The sequence below is a fragment of the Asparagus officinalis genome, chromosome 7 (genome assembly GCF_001876935.1).
Source record: "Asparagus officinalis chromosome 7, Aspof.V1, whole genome shotgun sequence".
Taxonomy (NCBI): Eukaryota; Viridiplantae; Streptophyta; class Magnoliopsida; order Asparagales; family Asparagaceae; genus Asparagus; species Asparagus officinalis.
In genome coordinates, this window is record NC_033800.1 from 40,346,169 (window position 1) to 40,370,231 (window position 24,063).

At 35.2% G+C, this 24,063-nt stretch overlaps 1 protein-coding gene across 1 annotated transcript; it reads right to left on the reverse strand.

Moving 5' to 3' along the window:
• LOC109849312 (AP-3 complex subunit mu) lies at window positions 2,818–22,396 on the reverse strand. Its single transcript, XM_020419125.1, has 8 exons — window positions 22,255–22,396; window positions 22,049–22,151; window positions 12,312–12,422; window positions 10,742–10,831; window positions 6,368–6,615; window positions 5,489–5,698; window positions 4,337–4,544; window positions 2,818–3,368 (listed from the first exon to the last, which is right to left on the reverse strand). The coding sequence occupies exons 1-8, from the start codon at window positions 22,287–22,289 to the stop codon at window positions 3,123–3,125; spliced, it is 1,251 nt and encodes a 416-aa protein (XP_020274714.1). The 5' UTR covers window positions 22,290–22,396; the 3' UTR covers window positions 2,818–3,122.

The window sequence follows — 24,063 nt, forward strand, 5'->3', positions numbered from 1 at the left end:
GCATCATTAGTGTTGATTCTTTACTAATGAGAACAAAGTTTTAGTTAGAAGAATGCGAATGGAACACCTAAGAACAATTGATTTAATGTAAGCCAAGAGATCAGGGACAAATATTAGTCCAAGTATTCTAGAAGGGCCTCTAGAATAAGTGTGAGTGTACTCTCTAGAGGCGACAACAACTCTTTTGATGCCACGTGTCCTTGATTAAGAAAGGATGTTAGATCCCTTTCTTCCTTAATCCAAACAGTAGGCTGGCAATTTCTGAATTGACGAATATGCCACTATACTACAGGGTTAGGCAATGCAAATGAAAGTCAAAACTGAGGGGTATTTTCGTAAAACTTGATGCCCGTGCTTTACGGGGATGATGGCCAATGTATTGGTGGAACTTTTTTTATTAAAAAGGTTTTTTGTGAAGCGTGCGGTGAAACGTATTTGACCCAAAGACTTCAACTTGAGGAGATGCTTAATTACTAGCTTTTAACGTTTTCAATTTAACTTTTGACCGTCATTATAGTAGTCTAAATGAGCATAGTACCCGGTATTTTCAGTTGCATTAATTCTAGAAAGTACTGAACACATGAAATTTTCCCATTGGGTTTCATCCTCATGTATTGGTAAAATTATGATGGTTGCATAGAGCGTAGACATGGTATTTGTGAACTTAGCCTATGTTTGACAACTTCAAAATAGAAATGGGCTTGCCAAGTCAAAATTAGTTAATATAAAGATTGGTCCATAAAAGGACTAGTTTAGATGTCAGATTTTGAAGTAGAAAGAGTTAGTTCAACTCGAGCGTAATTTTGGCTAATCTAAAAAATAAAGTTTTAGATCAAGATTAATTTTGTGGAGCTGTCAAATTTGCCGTTATATGTGTCTTAATAAAAACCCAGGTACTTTGGTAAGTTGCATTTCGTACAAGGAAATAGCCATGTTTGTTATATCCACTCCCAAACAGTAATCTTGGGAGTTGGATTGCCGAAAATGCTCTTTTGATGTTGAGGGTGTTTCTGGAATGGACTTGGCTTGTTTTGGTTTGGGAGAAGGGCAATTTAGTCCTCACACACCCCCAAAGTTATTGTTTGGGAGTGTGAATAGTTGGACCCGGAAATAGCGCGCCTCTTTTTCACAAGGCAGACGACCCCCACAATTGCCGAGCCGAGAAAAGGCATCCGGTGTAAAAACTTTTGCGTACATAACCCCTCTCGCTAATTCAAAACGATTTCCTCTCAAAATTAACAAATCCCTCCTCCGCAAACTTTGAATTAATGCGGCAAAGCACGCACGCCGCGTATAATTTCTGCTTTTTTTGCGTCAACTTTCTTTGCTCCTACACAACAGCTTATTAATTAAGAACTGATCAAAATGACTATATATATATATATATATATTCACATTAGCTTTATTTAGTACCAAAAGAGGATATGTTTCTTTAATGGGGCTTCTTGTTAATTACACCACCACTAGATAGCGAGGGCTTATGATAGTCTCATTATATTTTAATGACTTCGATTGAACATCAAATGGAAAGATGTGGGCTCCCCAAGAAACCCTATTCCCCATGTCATTTGCAAATCTCGGTCAGAGATACAGCTAGCACATATGAGATTTTAACTGTGAAGTTATTTGAGAGCGACAACCACATTGCTAGTATTTTGTTTTCAGATGCGCCGAGATTATCTCAGGCTCCACGTGTCAATATCTTGTGTACGTCCAATATGTCCCGAGTCCAAGGGGGTAGATATGTAGGAGGGAATAATATCACAGAGGTGGCAAGACGGGAGATGTTCTCCTCTCCTCGGTAGGTAGTCTTTACAGTTGGGGGGGGTATGCGTATCGTTGAACGCCACGTCGATTCAACGACGATGATGAGGAGGACTTCCAAGTGGCGTTGCGGTGTTAGTGGAGGTGGAAAGCTAGATGGGGATGTATGAGACAGAATTCAAATTATTCATCACAAAAGGTGCCCAAAAGAAAATTAAGGAGGGGGGTGGGGGATGAGGGTCGGGAACTTGGGAGGAGGATGTCTAGGTGCAGAGGGATCTATCTGTCACTACTTTGGAGGAAATTAAGTTTTCTCCAGTTGGGACTTTTCCGTGTAATCTTTTTTTTTTATCGTGCTTGTAAACAATTTTTTTTTTAGTGCATGGGGGTACATGTAAAACTCTCTTGTTGTTAGCATATATATTCATGTTTGTGGTGTGAATATATTGGCTTCAGATCTCATGACACTAGTTCGTAATTAATAGATGAGCGTGACGTGTACTATATACGCGAGGGTATAATCATGGCTCCTTTGATCTCCATAGTTCGGTCGATTCTTCCTCCTTCGGTGTCTTCTTCGGGTACGGTCTGCTCTTGTAGATTGGGGGAGATAGCTAGCAAGATGGACTTAATTGAACAGTTGAGAGTCTTGAGACCGACCCACGGTGAAAGAGGGGTATATACTTTTCGAGTTGCTTGGCATAAGGTGATGTTTAGGGTGGCTTATCTCTATTGGTTATCAAATCAAAGGAGATAAAAAAGGATATGGGACCCTGCAATTATTTGGATGACATCACCTTTGGAGCACCAGCTTGGGCTTGATGACGATTGGCACTGAATGACTTCTCAGCCAATTATGATATAGGGAATGACACCTATCACCTAATAATGTTCTCTTTAGTATACCAACTTTTCATCGCCCCCCCCACCAAATTAGAATACTACATGTATTTTGGAAATTCAGGGGGGTAAACCGGTGGATTCAAGAAATTTGAAGGGTGATAAGGAGAGGGATTGATGCAACTTTCTCTGCGTGGTTCAGAAGTTTTTAGATGTAAAAATTCCGAGGGCTAGAAGATTTAGTTCTGAAAGCAACGATTTCACTCACCCTAACAATAAAGCAAACACATGTTGCACAAGATACCACCATAATTGGACACAAATATGAACAGGGCAATGCGTATCTATTTTCCATTAACAGATAATAGGACGCTGCCGATACAAATGAAAACACATGCAGATGAAGAAAGCAATTTGTCCCCGATCTTCACGAAATGCAACGCTCCTGGAGGCAATCTTCTCTCATGTACAGAGACGATTGTAATTTGTAGGAGTCGCAAAACAACATCCCATTTCTATTATGATCTCACTTCATACTCCCCTGATCGAGTGATGGCTCGGAAACCCTTATAAGGGCGAGTAGCCAAGTTCCCGAGGCCCAGCTTATCTATCTGCAAGCCAGAGAGAGCAATGCCCATGATCTTGAACTCTGCTCGGAACACAGGAAAGACATGCAATCGCTCTACCCCTGTCTCAAGTATCAGATTCCCTGTGAGAGATGGCGATTTATCCTTTGGCATCTTTCCAATGTCCCAACTGCATATCTGAAGATGAAAAAGAAAACCCGGTAAATTATGTGAAAAAATAATTTGTTTCTGCACGAGCAAAGCTCACTCGTGCGGCAGTGGCTAGGGTTTTCATAAAAAAGGTAAATTTCACAAAACCTCCTCAGTACTTGAGGGTTTTCCAAGAAAAACCCCCAATACTTGGTTTTTCTCACTAAACGCTTTTGCCACGTAACTCCCAATGTGACGATAATGCCCCTTAGGGCATCTCCAACCCAGCACCAAAATGGTGCAAACGGTGCATTTTGTTGCACTGTTCATTCTCCAACCCAACCCCATTTTCTGCTCCATTTTGGTGCAGTTGAACAGTGCTGCACCAAATATGGCGTTGCACTGTTCATCCGCCTCATTACTGTTCATTATTAAAAAAAATTAAATATTTATTTTTACCTCTTAATTAATATAAAAATAGATAAAAGGAAATAAACTGAGAATATTCTTTTTTGGTGTAAAAAATGGTGCAATGGGTTGGAGATGTATTATTGTTTGATGTGACTTTTGCACCATTTTGATGCAAAATTTGCATCATTTTGGTGCAATGGGTTGGAGATGGTCTTAGGCCAAAAAGGTTCTTCTTCATTCTTTTTAATATTGTTTTTGCAACAAAAACCGTCATATCAGGCAATTTGCAAATAAACCCCTCCTCTCTTCCTCATCACCCTCCCCAAACGCTACCCCTGATTCAACTTTTTTGGGAAACGAGGATTTTTTTTGGCCTGAGGGGCATCTTCATCACTTTGGGGGTAATGTGGGAAAAGTTTTTGGTGTTTTAGTGTGAAAAACAAAGAATTGGAGGTTTCATGGTACATGCCCCAAAGTGTCGGGGGATTTTGTAAAATTTACCCAGAAAAATTCTGCAGCAGAATAACTACCTAGCAACATTCTATGGAATGGAAAATAACAGTAAATTTCAGAACTAAAACATCCTTAAGGAAAAATATGCAAACCTTATCTGCAAGGACATTGACTGTTCCATAGTTTGCAGTTAAATCGGACGACGAAACACATGAAGGAAGATGAAATTCTACTGTTATATTATCAATCGGCTTTCCAGGATCATTCCGCACACCAACCAATACATTAACGTGACAAGTTCCGGCATCAGAAGTTAGCTGGGGCTTTATGTATAGTGGTGTATTCTTCAGTTTTTTCACCCTGAGAAATAACATGGATCGATAATGTATAAATTGACAAGTGAGAGATCACTACTTATGAAAGAGGACTGCTGTGTAAAAATGTTTAAATCCTATTTTGCCTTCTCAATTTTCATGGTATAAAAGCATACCTCTTATCTACAATTAATCATTCATTAATTACCTGTAATCTTTTATTAATTATGCTTACTCAATTATTCCTTCAATAACTAATAGTTATACTATTTTTTATGGAATAGTTATACTATTATTAATAGAGAAATATGGGTATGCTTGGTACCAAGCACAAAAAGTTATGCTTGGTAGTGATGTGTCACATCTCCCCCCACTCATTCAAATATGGGACCACATTCACATGGGTAATGAGTGGATGAAGATGTGACACATCACTACCAAGCACCAAATTTGTGCTTGGTACCAAGCATACCCATATTTCTCTTATTAATATTACATATTATAAATAAAATATTCTGATATGAAACTATTAAATAAATATACCATTAGACAATTATACATAGTTTATTAAACAAATATACTCTTAAACAATTTGATATTTTTTTATAAATTATAAAAAATAGTAAAATAATATTATAAATAAAATTGAAGTTACTATAATAATTATTAAAATATAACATTATATTAAATACTTATTTTATATGGTATGATTATCTGAATAAATAATGATTAGATTTTAATAAGTTATAATAGATACTCATACAATTCTGTATGCAATACAATTTTTTTGTATGTTTCATTTATTAAAAGAAAATTTTATTTGCTCTTTTAAGAATTTATATTGTTATAAAGTCATTCTATAATTTTTCTGTCAATAACAAAATTTAAAACATAAAACAAGTAATTCCATGTGCGAAGCACGTGTACTATACTAGTAGGTATAGGTATAAATAAAAGAAACAATAATTTCTCTGACACAGAAAGACAAACCTGTAGCTCATAAGCTTAAACTGACCATCTGGAGGTACAAATGACAGTATTTGATCTGATTCCCATGGTCGAAACCGAACACAAGGATGAAACCTCACGTCATTCAGGAGATTAGGGTTTGAAAATGACAGGGTTAAATCAGGAAGACCTGGGAGGTTGGAATTTACTTGGATTTCACCATAAATTTCACATTTCACCAGAACCCCTTCTCTGAAGTATGACAAAGACATTGCACTGCTCAGTTCTCAATAACCATTAAAAGTGTACTAAAAAGAAGAGAGAAGATAATGGCTACATCATACAAAACAATCGTGAACATTCCCAATATTACCACTACACTACCTTTTCAAAATTAAAATAAACCACATGAGGTTTCTAATTTTTAAAAATCATCCAAACTACGTCAATAACAGACATTAAAGTTATCTTCACCTTCTTCAGAAAACTCCAGAGGTAATTGATGTAAAAACATGATAATATTAGGAGCAATTTCATAAAAATCATCACATGCAAGTCACAAGTCACACGGTACATTCACATAATGTAGCATAGTTATGTGAAGCAAAATGCAACAAAAGGCACTGAAACTTGCATCAATATAAAAAATTGATTAGATTTTCCAATCAGAACCAGCAATCTAGAAGGAAATAACCAAGAAGATGATAAAGAATGAATGTACAGGTAAAAATAACTAGAATTACTTAGTTGGTATAACATGTAAAAATCTTGGAACTATTTAAAAGAAATTGTTGTAAATAAGTTAAACATGAGACACAAAATTTTAGGAAACACTAAAAAAAGTAGAAAATACTCAAGCGGCATGAAACATGCATGAACATTACTAAGATGCTGCATGTGTATAGAATAGTGAAGTCGAACCTGCTCACAACTGCATCCATTTCCTCAACAAGATCAACATAAATTTCATTGCTTGCATTCTTTAGGTCAGTTTTTCTCCAAGGAACACAAGATGCTGCTGCATCTGGAAGAGTGCTGCTGACATTGGAACTTTTGCCCGTTACAACGCTTAACATTTTGCTCACAATATTTGGTGGGGCTATCATCTCGCTCAAAATGTTTGGTTCTGTTGTTAGAGGGAAACCATTGTCCATCATTTCATCCAAAAGCTGCAAGTTTGGCCAAATATACCATCATCTTGGTATTTCTTAACAGCCCATGCAGAAGAAACCTAAAAAAACATAGCACCAGAAATTGGCTCCAAAAAACCTTAACAGTGGTAAAATATTACACAGTTTTTGTTTAACATAAGAAGCTAAGAAGAATATGAAAGTTGATGCACCTAAGAAGAACATGGTAAGGAAAGCAGTGAATCTCTGTAATATGACTTGAGGAATAACAACAAGAAAAACAAAGCTGTTATGCCAAAGCTTTTGCAGTTAGCTACATGAATCCTACTCTTCCACTTAATTCTGTTGAGAGCTGTTTCCCCACCAAGGGGCTGTTTGGGTCTTCTCTAAAAAGTATAGGAAACCTATTTCAATACTAAAAATCAATTTCCTACTCTTTCCATCCTTTTCTCAGAAAACATAAATTGTGTTTGTATCACTATAAAGAAGATGAAAGTAATTGGACTTCCATCAATTTCTTAGTTGGTTGCTATGCTACCCAGATACTTCTATCATGAAGTTGTATCCGTACCCGACATGTATCCGACACTTACCTATACCCAAACTTCATGGACACTCCTTGGATATATGCATACATTTGCCTAGACATCCGCTCAAATTATATGACATGTTTTAATTTAAAATACTTATCATACACTTCTTGGACGTATATCCTACGCTTCATGTACATTTCTTGAAACTTGTTAGACGTGGGTCCGGTTATTTTAGCCCATATCCAAGTTAAAAACTATGATTTAAAAGGATGGTTTGAGTTAAAAAACGTGCAGTTTCCAATTTGTAATAATCAACATGATAAAAGAAACTTAAAAATATGATATGAATTTAAATTCAAAGAGCACATGAATTGAAAATTAATAATGGTCTCATGTAAATTATTAATTTCGACATATATGTGTAGTCATGTCCTCATACCCTTCATTTCACAAATTTGCAGTGTCATGCACCCGCATCCGCACCGGTACCCATACCTGTTACCATGCAACTTAAAAATGGGAACCCACTCTGTCTTTTGCAATAAAAATTGCAGTATAAGATGGAAATCAAACCCTCATTCACTTTATTGCAATATAAAATTGTTAAAGTGAAGGTTTCCAACCCATTTCCTACCTAATTGCTAGGAAAAAAGTTTCAAGGAACTGATGATGTTTTGCTTGCTTTGGGGAAATCTCCCTCCCAACATTCTGAGTGAACCAAACACCAAAAAAAAGGTTTCTTACAAACCCTTGTCTAGAATGCCGCTGTCAAGAGGTTTTCATTTCCTGTTCTTTGGTATCCAAATGAACCAAACAGCCCCTAGATTAATCATTGTAATATCATTCTCAATAGTTTCTAACCAAGTTCTCTTCGGCCTACCTCTCTAGTCTTCCTTTCCCCATTAACTACAATCATACCACTTCTTCTAAGGGGTACATTTTATGGCCTCTGTTGCACATGATCAAGCCATTGCAACAAATCTCTCATTTTTTTCATCAACAGGAGCAACTTCTAACTTCCTATAAATGCACTGATTTCTTATCTTAGTGTATATCCTCTTGTCCATCGTAACATTCTCGCTTTGCTTCACTCGTTTTTTGCACATGATTTTTGATTGCCTAACAATCTGATCCATAAGTAATGCACTATAACAGTCCTATAGAATTTCACTTCAGTTTTAGAGGTATTCTTCAATCACATCCAGAAGCATTCATCAACTTTAAGCATCCTGATCTGATTCGACGGACCATGTCATCATCAATCTCATCTGAAGAACAATTGGTCCTAAATAACAAAAATGATCATTGCTGGATAAATATTGGTTGTAATATTTACTACACATTCATTCTCTTTTACACATTTTACTAAAATTGCGGTCTATATATTTTTGTTTCTGTTCTGCTAATTCTAAATCCTTTACATTCAAGTGTTTTCCTATACCTTTCTACCTTAAAAGTCATCTTGTCACTGGTCTCATCAACCAATACTATGTCATCAGCAAAGAACAATACATCATAGCTATGTAGCACGGACACGGATCCGACACGGCCATCCGACACGCCGACACGAGGCAAATCCTAAAAAATACATAGGATACGTGTGTTCGACACGTGTGTCCGACACGGACACGACACGACACGGCTTCATGTTATGCGTGTCCGTGCTTCATAGCATCATAGAACTTTGTCTTGAATATATTTAGTAAGTTCATGCATAGGCAATGCAAAAAGACAAGGTCTTAAAATTGATAATTGATGTAAACCGATGGTAACAGGAAGCAGTTTTGTCTTCCCCTCATTTGTTCTCACCTAAGTTGGTGTTTTATCATGAATATCTCTAATCACATCATATATCTACTAGATACTAATTTTCTAATATGAATAAGAAATTTGCCACAAGTATTAAGAGTTAAATCCTTTACCTATTGTACACAATCATACAAGAGCATCCAGTCAAGTACCAATGCAAAGATTAAGTCTGGCCAAAACCAGTACACAGTAGACATTTATGCATTTCCACTCGGATATATTAGCATACAATCTAATATAAAACACGAAGATGGCAGATATTAGTAATCCAGAGTTCTTACGACATATGAACACATTCCATGTCAAGAACACTACGAAGTCTCTTCTTGACTAGGCATTGTTCTTGTTCAAAAATTGTGACTGCTTTTGAGATGAGATTTTGTGTTAGAAAGGGAGGGGTTGATAAGCTTCCATCACAATTATCTAAATACAACAGAACTATCTAAATATATCATAATACATTCACACTTATACTTTTGATGTAGTCAGTTGCATCTTAACTTGTACTTCAATTATGTTCCAATTTGTCATGATCTATGCTTTTGCAAACTACTTAACTATCTTGATATGCAAATCCTTCCTCCTACTTGTTCAATTTATTGTTCTGCAATGAATGTAAAAGGCATCAACTAGACTTCTAGAAAGAAGATTATACAGTTGAATGTGCAATGTGCACCTTTAGATGAGGTAGTACTAGTAGAATGCATACATCCCAATGTTGGGGGGGGGGGGATATGACATGTAATGCAATGCTCAACATCCACAATAAATAATAAATAATGAATAGGATCATGATTTCAAAATATTAAAAATCTAATATTTTTAATAAAAAAGATAAAACTAATACGAGGTATATTAAGATATTTGTCGGCATTTGAGACAGCACCGCCGTAGAGGATAAAAAAGGGGAGCTGACAGCAGAAGAGAAACCTCAGAGGGAGTGAAGAGGACGGGAGTCGAGGTCTTTGTTAGCCTCAGTCAGTACGGCTGTCAAGGGAAAAGAGAAAGCAAGTCAAAGAGTAGAAGAGAAGCTCAATAGTGGGGGACAAGAGAGAAGAGAGTCAGTGTTCCTTGTCGGCGTCAGTGAAACTGTTGTAGCCCAAGGAGAAGAGGAAGGGATTCATGGTGGCAGAGGAGCTCCAAAGAGGGGAGAAATAAAGGAAAGTTGACATCATAGTCCGTGCCTTCAAAGGGAAAAGAGGAACTGTGTCATCATCGGGGCAGAGGAATTAGAGATTAGGGTTGGCAGACAGAAATTTAAGGCTTAGGAGTCACAAAGGAGTATTGGGTTTGTACACTAAAGCAATAAGCAGGTAATGCAAGTAGCACACGCTATATTTTGAAACAGTGCAAAGCTAAATTGCACGTCTGCTATTTCAATAAAGCGTGGAGGGCATTGTTTTCAACACTGATACATCCTTCACTGTGCAACGAGTTATGCATATCACCATGCAGTTGTACAATCTGATAACATGGTCTGCAAAGCAGTAGGTTATAAATACTTCACAAGGCTAAAATAATGTTGACATCATTGAATCTAGATTAAGCACTTTCACTTCAATAAAGTAACTAATTCAAAATTATTTCAAATATTTATGTGGCTTAGTAAATTACAAAATCATCTGTTCAAGCTAACAAAGGCAAACAACTAAAAGATATGCAATGCATATTTAAACTGTCATAGGCGCATTAGAATGTATATGTCTGGAACAAGAAACTTTACTCAGATACACACACACACACACACACTCACTCGCTCTATTACTGGAAATGTCTGGAATAAGAAACTGTAGTTTAGCATCAGATAAGTTGCACAAAATTACCTCATATACTATAACAAAATTATCCTTTATCAAGTCGTCATTTAACTCTCCAAGATAATCAGCCAGGACATCTGCCACCCTGCAAAGGAACTGCAAGAACAAGAAAACAAAAGCTAAAACAAAACATAGAATGTACAAGAAAAAATATGTTTCATGATTATCTAATTATGTAGAGTTGAATATGTTTACTATTAGTTTATTTGATGCACCACTCAGATTCATTCAAGTGGCAGTGATTAGTGTTATTCATTTGGCCTGCATTATAATATAGCACAAACACTGACTGGTCAAATAGGAGTACACCGATGAAGTATCATCAGTTTATTTGGCCTGCATGCTTTAGTACAACCACTGACACAAACAAACACTGACCTGCTGAACAGAGTAACCAGTTCATGTTGCCATCAGTTTATTTTTTTCATGATTAACATAATTCACACATCAATATTTTTTCTTCGTTAAAATATTTATTAAATGCTGTTAAGTTTTAATGTGACAGGTTACAAAAGATGAGGGCTCTCAGGCCAACTAAAAAATTTGCAGCAGTACCAAAAAGTTTGATTCCATTCACAGATGCAATGGGGTAAGTTTAATTACACTAACAGATATTTTTGCATCACAGGTTGCAGATAGCATGTTTTGGTTATCCCCTCCTCCAGCATGACAAGCTAATTAACAACAATGTTTATAAGTAAAGTTCACTTTCGAGGATCCATATGTTTTACACACGCGCATATGCTCACACAAACATGCACATAGCACAAGCACGCTACAAGCTGACATACAAAAGCTATAGAGCAAGGAACTCAAGGAACATATGACCATCTTAATATGCAGTAATTTGTAACAACGGTATGTCATAAGAGTGACTTGGTGTTAGAATGTTCAGCTCAAAGAAAGAAGTGTTAGAACCAAAGTCAAATTGAAGATCAAAATCTATTTATAAACATTCCATCTGACTAGGACTGCGAGCATAGTGCAGACGTCTGCAGTCAATATAATATGTGCTTTAAAGGATGCATAAGATACTCGAAAAGAAAATAACTGTGTATGTAAGACAGAGTAAAACACAAGTCTGCAAAGCAAATTGCACCAACTACTCTCCACTTTGGGGCTTGCAGCATTGAATACATGTCGTACTTTGTAGATCAATAATGCTTTCTTTTAAGGAACATGACTTAGCACTTATATTGTCCAATAGACCAAGCAGAGATATTGCTTTCAAACGAAAAACGAAAATATCATAACATAGGATCAACAGTTAAGCCGTAAATCTTGAAATTGTTTTACTAGATTTGACGTCATTAGGATCCCTTTCTAGACATAGTTTCATTACAAATAACTCACATGCTATCTAATATAAAAGTTAATCAGATGCCAATGAGAAGACCATGGATATGTTACTAAATAAGTAGTTGTTACAGCTCTTATGCACTAATTGGTGTAAAGAAGAGTCTGTGAACTACAACAACTCCTCACTAAAATCTACACACAATATATTCAAGCCAAAACCATTGAAACAAATAACCAGCAATTCCAACTATAAGAAAAAAAATATAAGAGATCTCACCTCAATTCCCATCAAAGGAGGCATCTCCACCTGCGTGCAAGCCAAGAATGTGATCCCCTCACGGAAAATTTGGAAGAGGTAGTGTGTCGGGGATGCAATTACCGGTAAAATCTACTCAGTTGGCATAAAAAAATACAACAGAGATCACTATGCAACCCTTAGAAAATATTTATCAATCTACTGGAGAGAGTTTACAGCAAGTAGTCCAAATAAAGAGTGGGTTTACTATGTTAGATCAGACAGACAGAGAGAGTGTACAGAACATAGTCTAAATAAAAAGTAGGTTTATTATGTTAGATCAGCAGAATATATATATCCAGAGCTGTTAATTACTAAAAAAGTTCCCAAAAATTGGTTATGAAGTGGCATTACAAAAAGGGTGTCCTTATAAAATGAAATGTACTGAATCATTATTCAACACAAAAAATTCACTCATTTTCAGTAGCAATAAAGGTGTTAGAAACTAATCCAAAAAATTCTTAGATCATATGGCTAGATTATACCAAGATCCTAGGAGATACTTCAACCGCGATGGTGTTGGCATGTTGCTCGATTTTTTTGTATGTAAAGAGTTTCTAATGATAACTCCATAATTCATTTTCATTCTTGATCTCCTCATCTCATTCGAAAGCAATTGGGGATCCAATCCTACTTCTGATGGGATGCCTAAAGATAGTAGCAGAAATTTGTTTCGGACCAGTGTGACCTTCTCTACTTTGCATATAGGGCTGGAAATAAATCGAATAGAATACTAAGGTGGTCATCTTTGCATGCATGCAAAATCTTCAATTTTGAATATGAATTTGAATATCAATCTTTGAATTTCTTCGAATTCAAATACAAATTTATTTTGAATATTCATGAAAATTTTACCAAATATTACTGTATGTTTATTTGATTAGTAATTCATAATTTATGAAACTATATAATAAAAAAGCTATTTTTATTTGATAAAAAAAATTGGTCAAAATATTGCTATAGTCCTTTAAGTTTGTCAAAATAATTATAAACTTAAAATTATAAAATACAAATGGGTGAAAAACATAATTTTTACTTTGAAATTCCAAAAGGGACCAAAGCATTCTTCTCATGTAGTTCCCATTTGTTACTTTTCTATAATGCAAATGTACACTAAGCGGGCGTTTGGTAGCTTGCAACTGGAGTGGTTGCAACTCCAGTTGCATGCAAAGTAGGTCAATTTTATCTGGTTGTAAGCATTTGTTTCGTTGCACCTCACTTTTGCAGGTGTAACTACAGTTGCAAAACACCCCTTAGTTGCAATATATTACTCACGTTCAAAATGGCCACAAGTCACTGTTGCAACCTTACTTGCAACTAACCAAGTTTATAAAATATTATATTTATTAATTAGTATTTAAAAAATCTAAGAAAATCATTAAATATTTAAAACACTTTCTAAAATTTAGTATTATAATATCTTTAAAAAACTTTTTTTCAAAAATAAACTTATTTTGAAATATTTTCCCCTAACAAATTTTTTTCTAAAATATTATTTTTGAAAATGATTTTATAAGCTAATTATTTTTTGAAAAATAATATTATTTTTAAAAATAATTGTATTTTAAAAAAATATTATTTTTTGAAAATATATCAAAAACATTATTTTTCTAAAAAATTACAAAAAATTATATTTTTACGTTATTTTATGAAATAATACTTTTTCACAATACTATTTTTACAAAAATTATTTTAAGGAAATTCTAAAAATCAATTTACTTAAAAATAAAATCCATTGTTTTTAAAAAATAAATATTTTAAATGAATTAATAATTTTGCCAATTTATTATTATCAAAAAATATTTTTTGTCAATTTATCAAAAATAAAAAAAACTAGTTGCATATATGAAGTTACAAGCATAATCAAATAGCTACAACTACAAGTTGTAAAATTTAAAATTTAAGCCAAACAATTACAATCTAGGATACCCCGACACGGCCAGTAAGGGGCCGTACCCGTGTCCGACACGTTTCAAGTACGGATCCACACCCAAACGGCATGGACATGAGAAATTTTGGCTAGCCATGGATTTTTCTTCTTTTCAAGAAAATTAGTCATGGGTTTCTAAGGTTTGAGGCTGAGCAAAGAGATAAAGAAGATGCTCTTTGTTCTCACTCTCCCTATCTTTTCTTAATTTTGTATTACTATAGTGGACATGACATCATGCATCACATGGGATAAGTCTCTCTCTCACTTCTCTCTCACACATCTCACCTCCTTTTCTTAATTTTTTTAATTTGTTTAAGTGGAAGATGACATCATGTGCCACATGGGTAAAGTTGGGGTTGTTTAACCATGATACCTCATTAAATTGTTATTTTTCAATAGGATAGCAGTGGTACCTTTAAAAAAGTTTGATTTGTTTTCTTTTCTTTTTCCCCTTTTAAAGGACATAGTTCAAAGGGGCTTGTTTCATTTGGGAGATTGAGAATGAGTTTGAATACAATGAAAGAACCTAAAAATTAAAAAAAAATGTTGAGTCATGAAAGATAATTGTTATATATATATAACTGGTATTCTCTTAAAAGTCATTGGTCTGCATGAATATCTGCATGAAAATATAGTAGGTATATAATTTAATATTGATCTAAAGTGATTTATTTTATATATACACGGTCGTGTCCCCATACCCTACTTTTTACAAATTTACTATGTCACGTATTCGTACCCGTGTATATGCAACATAGCAATTGTAGTTGCATGCAAGTATCACTTGCATTGTAACTATAGTTGCATGTTACCAAACGCCCCCTAAGCTTCCTCTAAAGCTATTCATATAGTCATTTAGGCATTAAAGCTCTATTCATCTCTCTTTAAGAAGCAACCACCAATCATCCATTCTTTATGGGCCATTGTAACAAAATCTCGTGGTGCAACTCATTATTTGCGTTGTGTAACCTAACATGCCTTAATCATTATATATAACCTTTTGAAATAAATCAAAAAAGCCTTAACTCTATGTTTTTACTATATAACATGAGTTATTTGAACATAACTTGTGTTATTTAAATAATTTATATTATTTCAGAAGAACTTACTATAGATCAAGGTTACAAAAAGCACTAGACGTCGAACCTAACACCTAAAGCCTAAGCGCCTAGGTGGGGGCCTAAGAGTTTTTTTTTGTTATAATAATTGCTAATCAATGTTAATATTATAGAAAGCGCTAGCTGCCACTGGGTATTAGGCTAGTACCTAGACAGGTTTCTTCCTTTGTTTAAATGGCGTTGAAGGAGGTTTTGTGGATCAGAGGAGATGGAAGTGGTGTTCATAGTTAGTGAAGGTCGGAGGTGTTCGAAGGAGGTCGGAGGTGTTCGGAGGAGGCTGGAGGCGTGGAGACTGCAAGTGCAATGGAGGAAATCAGATTAATACCTAAATGATGCAATCCGCATAAGCGGCAGCACATGCTCCCCTAGGCGCTGCCAAGGCATAGATGGGCGGCTTAAGCATTGACTAAGTGATGCAGTCCTTTCTTCACACTTAAGAGTAATAATGTAATTACTTTTGAATTGTTAATTAAGCTTCATTGCTTATTTTGGTGACATCATTATGTGATTGTGAAATTGTGAAATTATGAATGTGAGTGATAAAATGAATGTAAAATTATGAATGAGATGTAATTTTGTAATTATATAATTGAATAATCTATTTTCTTGCAAGTAAAACTATATAGCTTATATTGAATTAAATAAATTAAAATATTTTTCAAAATTTTGATCCAAGTTCTTAAAAATTATTATGAACATCTTTTATATTTTTTAAATTAAACAATAAAAAATACATAAACTATGTTATGCATTGTGCTTTAAGGTATCGAGAGACTTAAGTTATACATTACCGTATTTTTAACATTGCTCAACACTTGATTGTTTTCTTTGATTTTTTTTAAAATTTAAAGTATGCATGCTTTTGGATTGGTTGTTAAGCATTTATACGTATTTCTAATGAGAAATTGTGATGATATATTGACAATTGTGATGTTATTGAATGATTCTATTCATTAAAATCATTGTGAATATTTTTTAAATCAATAATAAAATATGTAACTTACATTATGCGTTAAATAATTTGCGTTCTTTCTTGTGTCTAACCTTAATAGGAGATGGTGCGTTAAGTTGTGTTTTTTGTTTTTTCAACTTTGTTATGAGCCTGCAAATTGTCTCCCAGTCCTAAACCCCTACTTCAAATTCCCAACCACCTTTTCGAGAAAAAAACATCATTTAATATCATCAATCATATCTCTAGCCCAAACAGACTTCGAAAATATGATGTAAAGAAAATAGAAGAAACTCCAACACTAACAAATTCTAATTTCCCTCTACTTGGTAAAGAAGATCCTTTCGAATACAAATCCCTTATCCAATTCATTCTATACTTCTTGTTAATCGCTTACTTTAAGCTTCTAAGGTTCTTAAAGGGATAAAGCAAGTAATATAGAGTAGTTTATGGATGCAATTTCATATATTCTTCAAAGAAAATGATTTGACTTTTATAAAAGTTAATATCTTAAGTCCAGAAGTCAATTCTTAGCAATTCAAAGAAGTTTGGTTGTGGTGGGTTGATTTTGTCTTATATGCAAAAGAGTAAGATAACATCTACAATCTTAAACATAAAAACTTACTTGTTAATCGATAAGGTCCCAAAGCTGGATAAATTCATTGCTGACAGATTCATTCATTTGGCATCTTTGTTCATTGGCTTTGTAGACCCATTAGTTGCAAGAACAAAAGGATGAGGGTCAATCAAGTACTCTGTCTCAATTCCTTTCTAGGGCCAATTTTCTTCTTCCCTCCATTAACTAAAGGACACAACCTGCGATCATTTTTTAATCCAAAGGTCCCATTCCTCTGCAAAACCTATGACTCTTATAACATTCAACAAAAAGTATCTCACTCATATCATAAGAACCTGGATAAAATCCAGTTTAAGAGACCACCGATATGTTTTCTTTTTAAACAACTAGATATTACCTTTTGAGCTTCTGTCAAACTATCAAAAGTATATTTGTCCTTCATAAGGATAGACTAAGAGTTGATCATCTTGTAAAGCTTAGGATTGAACCTATTAGCAAGGACCTTGATGATCGCCTCGTTAACTACAGTCTACAGTCAGCACAAGCATATCTCGGCACATTTCACCCCTACACACATATACACAAATATAGATATAGGGGGTCTTGCATCTCCATGTTTATATATCCTAGGTTATCCTCCTTTTAAAGGAACGTAGAGAAAACCTTGTCATTTTTCATAAGCTTTTGCATTTGTCTTTTTTCTATCTATTTTCTTTGAGTCACTCTCTGTGCTTTGAATGACAGAAGAAACCTATTTATAGATAAGGCAGAGAGGGAGATGCATCCATGTGCTCATATTGACATTGATGCAAAAGCAAGGAGGAAGTCATATGCCCACATCATAATGACATTGGTGAGAAAGTTAGCATAATTCACTTATCAAAATTGCTTATTGTACCTACCCCACAGTCACATTACTGACTTATCACTCCTGTCTTTTACACCACACGTGCCTATTACACCTATGTTTCATATAGTCATAGAAATAACTTATGCCTTTCATAAATTTATTAAGATGAAGGGGCATGCATATTTAAGTTGGTTATCTAGGCATTAAAGATTATGAAGAGATATGTATCTTAATATTTTAATTATAGCCAAGGTTGAACTCTAACATAAAAGATATAATACATCTAACATCAACACATACGATGAGGTTGTATATCCTCTCACCTTTTCTAAAGCAAATGTGAATGACAATGCCTCGCAGTAGAAGAGGCATGTGTTTGTGTTATATTAATAAGTACGGTTGGTCCATAGGTCCTCAAGTTGTGTTTCAAGTTGATTTATGAAGGGCAGATATTCGTAAGTTGAATTTTACTGTTGAAGCTTCTTGAGCAAGTGACAATATCATACATTAAAGTTGATGTTCAATAGGAGAGTAATGGATCTTCATGTTAGATTAATAGAGAGGGTCTATATGCCCTCAGGTTGAGTTTCAAGTTGATTATTATTAGGTGAAAATATTCCAATTTAAGTATTATTGTCAAAGGACCTTTGCCTACATTTACGACTGTTTGATATAACTTACATGAAGTGTAAACAAATTTGATATCTACATATTGCCCCTCACAATCATATTATTTTCGTCACAGCAAGCTTGAACCTCAGAGTGGACAAATGGGCATCTAGTCTACTATCAATCCAATGTTAAACTCTGTGTCTATTGCATAGTGCCTGATAAGCTTAATGCAAATTCAAAGTCGATGCCTGAGCATTAATGCTTATCCACACAGTTCAGTTTTGTTTTTGTTTTTGTTTTTTTCCCGTCACAGCAAGCTTGAACCTCAGAGTGGACAAATGGGCATCTAGATTATTATCAATCAAATGTTAAACTCTGTGTCTATTGCATAGTGCCTGATAAGCTTAATGCAAATTCAAAGTCGATCACTGAGCATTAATGCTTATCCACGCAGTTTTTTTGTGTGTGTGTGGAGAAACCAATGTCCTCAATCTCCCAATGTGTTTGAATTTTCTACTATACTGTTAGAAATAATAGTTCAGAATTTCCAAACATTAAATCAACAAATAATTCACAAAGATAATACATTAAATCAATAAAGAATTCACAAATATAATATATTCTTCTCAGTTATTATACTTTATCTTTCTATTAGCTAACATTTTTAAACTATTTTGCTAAACCTTCTCAGTATTTCTTACCATTAAATCAATAAAGAATTCACAACAATAATACACCATTCTCAGTTATTATACTTATCTTTCTAATAGCTAACATTTTTAAACTACTTTTCTTTAAAAAATTAAGAGAAGTAGATGAAAATGATACTTTTGCGGTTGGCAGCGATTTCTTGAAAGGTGGTGATTTTGGCAGTGAAGCAAGAGTAGATGAATGATCAGTGCAGTTTTAGCATTATTGTCTTAATAAGCAAAATTGAGACCAAACCGAAATGAAAATTTAAATGCATTACCACTTTAAATTTCATCACATCAATGATACAATTAGAAACAAACAAAACACACAATCTTAACCCCTTAATCTAACCTAAACTAACAGTTAACCCTAAACTAACTCCTAACTCCAATTCCAACCAAGTAGTAATGTTAACCTAACTAAAACCATGCATTGCAACCCATTGATCAAAAGAAACTCTTCAAATCCTTCCTAACTGATCAGTCACTCAATCACGAAAACTAGGATCCACATTCCTAGGAACATAATTATGAAGGTTAAGCAAGAAGCGATGGCAATCACAAATGTTCTGGTAGGGGTGGTCGTATGGAGGATGACGATAAGAGCCAATCCAAGTAGAAAGGAAATCACATCAATTGTCAGAACCTTAGGAATGGGCTTGGCATAGGACATTGTACCAAGGATGATAAGCAATTAAATGCCAAAATGCGCAGAAGTATACAAAAAGGGATTGCTTGAACTTATTGCTAGGATGGTCTTCATTCAGAACTACGGCTCCCACATCTAGTTCAATTCCCCCTGCCAGAAGAGGGGCTTCCTGGTCAGGTGCCTTTAGTATCAACCAATGCTTAAAAAGCTCTCGTCTAGTTCGCCTAGGTCTTGAAAGCGCCTAGGGGAACAGAGATCCTCACGCGGATTACATCGGTAGGCCTTGGTCGTAATATCCTTTGTTGTTGCCTCCATGTCCTCTGACCTCCTTCAAACTCCTCCAGCCTCCTACTACGAACACATTCTCAACTCCTTCGACCTTCAACAAAACCTCATCTACCACCACTTAAACAAAAAAGAAAATCATCTTACACCTGTTTAGAGCCTAGGCTCTGGGCGCCACTTTGGCACCTAGCAGTGCCTAGCACTTTCAATAACATTGGTTGTAATTAAAAAATAAAAATATATAAAAACACCTAGACTCAACGTAAGCTCTAGGTGCTAAGTTTGACGCTTAGCCCGCCTAACACTTTTTGTAACCTTGCTATCAACTCCTCCATCTCATTTTTCAACTTCTCAATTTTATCAAAGATAAGTCCTTTGATCATCTTACATAACCCTCGAAAGCTTGAAAATCTTTGCAACTATCTATAGCAAATGCAATCAGAAAGCCCCTTTAGCGGTGGAAATTCAAAAATCAAGATCCCCCAAATTAATTGAATTGTACTATCAAACTTTTCCATGGCACTTTTTCAAACATCTTTTTCTAAGCAAGCAAAGGAAGACCCTTGATTCTTACACATTGCTGAAAACCGACTGAGATGGCACAAACACCATATTCTTTGGACCAAGGTTAGAACAATAACACAAAGGGTTTACACTAAATATACCCTATTACATGCATTGAGTACGGAGTTTTGATCTAGAAACCTTACCGGGAATGATTCATCCTCCAATCTTTTAATATGAGTGTCACAAGGAAGCGTGAAGATGAAGGGAAGCTAACGAAGAATACAATTAAAGGCTATGATACTACCGTTATTTCCAAGATCCCACAAGCACCTCACTAACTTCATCTCATCGATCAACTCCATCCCCAAAAAAAATGGGATCACAAGGGTAATTAAATAGTCTGTGGGTTTCTTGGAAGTGAAAAAAAAGAAATTCCTCATCATAGTCTTGTGGATAATTCTATTATTTAACCAATCTGATATTAATTTGATTAAGTGGTTAAAATAATCTAACCACATCATTGTATGAATGGTTGAATGAAGAGGTCATGTTATATTTATACTAACTTCATAACATCCATCGTTTAGTATCTGTATACACTAAATGTGTGGGTCCAAATATTGTGTGTTTTTTGTTTGGTGATTAATCTTTATGAAAATTTAAGGCGTTGATAATAGTTCTCATGAGATCTATTGGGGTTTAATTTATATAGTTTGTGTTGTGGCCTATACATTATACAAGAAGGTTTTTTTCTCTATCACAAGACTTTGCTAAGTAAAATCCCTTTTACGGTTGGCCTTCTTGACATGTTAAAATTAGGAATAGACGACCATGCTCCCAAGTATTTTTGCAAGAATTTCAACAAACGAGTATATTCCCACCGGATTTGAATAAATCAGCCACTTTGTGCAAATCTAAAGTTGTCAGTGGCTTATTGAGCTCAAGCGATTATATGGGCAAGTGAGAACTAGACTTAAAAGATCAATTTATAAATAGGAAAACAGAAAGCTCACCTTATTAGTCATAATATTGATAAAACAAAAGACAAAATTAAACTTCCCCAGTTGAAGAAAACTGAAAGGTTATATAATACTACTAAATGGATGACGCTCCAAAGATCATTGTTGTGGATTGATATCATGTTTACTTATTCTTGGCTCTTTGGGAGAGTGATTTAGTTTGTGAACAGTCTTCAAGCGTCGGTATAATGTTCTGTAAAAGAATTTAAAGCAAGTGCCCTCTAGAGTCCTGGTCCTTGCGCTCAAATAAGGGGGGGGGGGGGCGGGGGCGGCGTGAAGCTCACTTTCCACGGCAAAAATAGAAGAAACCGATCAGCCTATACTACATCAAGATCATTCTACTGTTGTATCTGCGAAATGGAGCAGCTCAATTACATGAAATCACACAAAAAAAATCAACACGCACAACCCTAAATACCCACTCAATTGCCACCAAATTAGTGACTAGAATAAACAAAACGCAGTAAACAAAAACCCTAAAAATTACAGTTTTCAGTACTCATCTTCAGAAACCAACAAAATTTTAGTTACCTTGGATGAATCCCCGCCCTGAGAGATAACATAATCCCAGAACCAATCGCAAATGGATCTATCAACCCTGTGCCCTGTCATCTGCTTCTCTAACATCACCTCCCTGTTGGCGCAAAAAAAATAAAAAGACAAAAAAAATAAAAATCAATCAAGAATTCTTTCAGAAAGTCAAAAAAGAAAAACTAGGGTTTAAGAGCAAAGAATACCCAGAATCAGATAGAAGGAAGATACACTGCAGCATCTCTTTCTTTTGCGCGCGCCAACGTCTCCGCTTCGTCGAGCTCCCGATGGGTTCGATAGAAGAAATTTAGATCTGGAGAAAAAAAAAACCTCTGTTTGCCAATTTTACATTTTAAGCCTCCAGCATTGGTACCATGTTCATATTAATGCCGAATGTTGATAATTTCATTTTAGTCCTTTAAATAGCTGCACATTGCTTGACTAATCAGAGGATTAGATATTAATTTCATTTTTAGCCCTAGAAAATCAGTTAGGCCTTACTTGATAATAGAAGGAAAGGACAAGCATTCAACCAAGCATTTCTAAGGGGGACAAATTTTCAAAACCATCACTTTTTAAAATTTATTTATAAAAAACAACCCATTTCAATCTTAATTTCAAAAACCGACCCAGTTGGTTGAAACTGGGTCGGTTTTTGAAAAAAAAATTTCAAACTTCACGGGAGTTGAACTCCCGTGAAGTTTTGTTATGAGAAAAAACTTCACGGGAGTTCAACTCCCGTGAAGTTTGAAATTTTTTTTTTCAAAAACAGACCTAGTTTCATCCAACTGGGTTTGTTTTTGTAATTAAAGTTGAAAATGGTCTTTTTTTGAGAATAAATTTCAAAACCGGATGGTTTTGAAAATTTGTCCTTTCTAAGGGCTTGTTTGGCAAATCATGTCCAACTAGTTTAGCCAGTAAAAAATGGTTCAGTACTATATCTGATTGGCAAAAAAAATGGATCGGTATTTAAATTGATTTTGCTTGGCTTTTTTGCCATAAATTGGTTTAGTTTTGCACCTCTTCCTGATCCAAAAGTAAACTGGTTTAGGCCAAAAACGGCTTAGAGGGAGAGTTACCCTTAAGATTCTCTTCAAAGAAAATTGATATTGTTATTCTACTCTTAGAAGTTGACTCTTCTCTTTTTTTATCATTAATCGAACCCTGTTTTCGTTAAAAGTTGATGTTTTCATTGTCATTAAACTTGTTACACCGTTTATGGATTACAAGTTCAAATTGAAAGAAAAGTTGATCTTTTTATAAGATCTTCTTACACAATGAAAAGGTAAAAATTACAACTTTATCAAACAATACGCAACAGTAGTTTATCTCCTGCTGCTTGCGTGGGACTTTCGCCTGTGCCGGGGACGCGTTAGTCCGTGGACCGCCGCGGATCTGATCCGGTTGACAAGAGTTAATTGATGCTCTTGTTTCACGAATGAAACAATTGCAGAAGCGACAATCATGACCAAGCGAGATTGTGGCTCTTCTCGAGATCAAAACCAAGTTTGATCCGGAGGAAAAAAGGGAAAAAGAGTCTCAGATCTTTCGAAGGCTTCCTCTTTATGATGAAATTCGCCAAGATCTGCCAACTCTCCTCTGAAATCTGTGGTCTACTATTCAAATTAACAGCACCTCGCCCTCTGATTTCAGATCCTCTCAAATGAAGACTCTGGGCTTCTATTTATAGGCTTTTGTCGTCGTGTTTTCTGATAAGATCTCATGATTTGACGTCATCTGCAGTTAATAACCGCTCAACCGCACTTAAGGATAGCTTCAGAACAGTTTGGGAGGTCCTGGAACGAAAGAATCCTTAAAAAATATCAAAACACGCGTTTTGGGAAGTTTTGGGAGTGGATCATCATTTGGTGGCTCGGAGCTATGCGAGCCACCAAATGGTGGCCTGATGATTTGACGTCATCTGCAGTTAATAACCGCTCAACCGCACTTAAGGATAGCTTCAGAACAGTTTGGGAGGTCCTGGAACGAAAGAATCCTTAAAAAATATCAAAACA

Bases quoted from the DNA above. Each gene is read 5' to 3' on its own strand.
- LOC109849312 (XM_020419125.1), bottom strand. From the start codon at position 22,289: ATGCTGCAGTGTATCTTCCTTCTATCTGATTCTGG. The intron at 12,423-22,048 runs GTAACTAAAATT...CCAACTGAGTAG, and splicing joins AGGGCGGGGATTCATCCAAG to ATTTTACCGGTAATTGCATC. The intron at 3,369-4,336 runs GTTTGCATATTT...TTTCATCTTCAG, and splicing joins TCAATGTCCTTGCAGATAAG to ATATGCAGTTGGGACATTGG.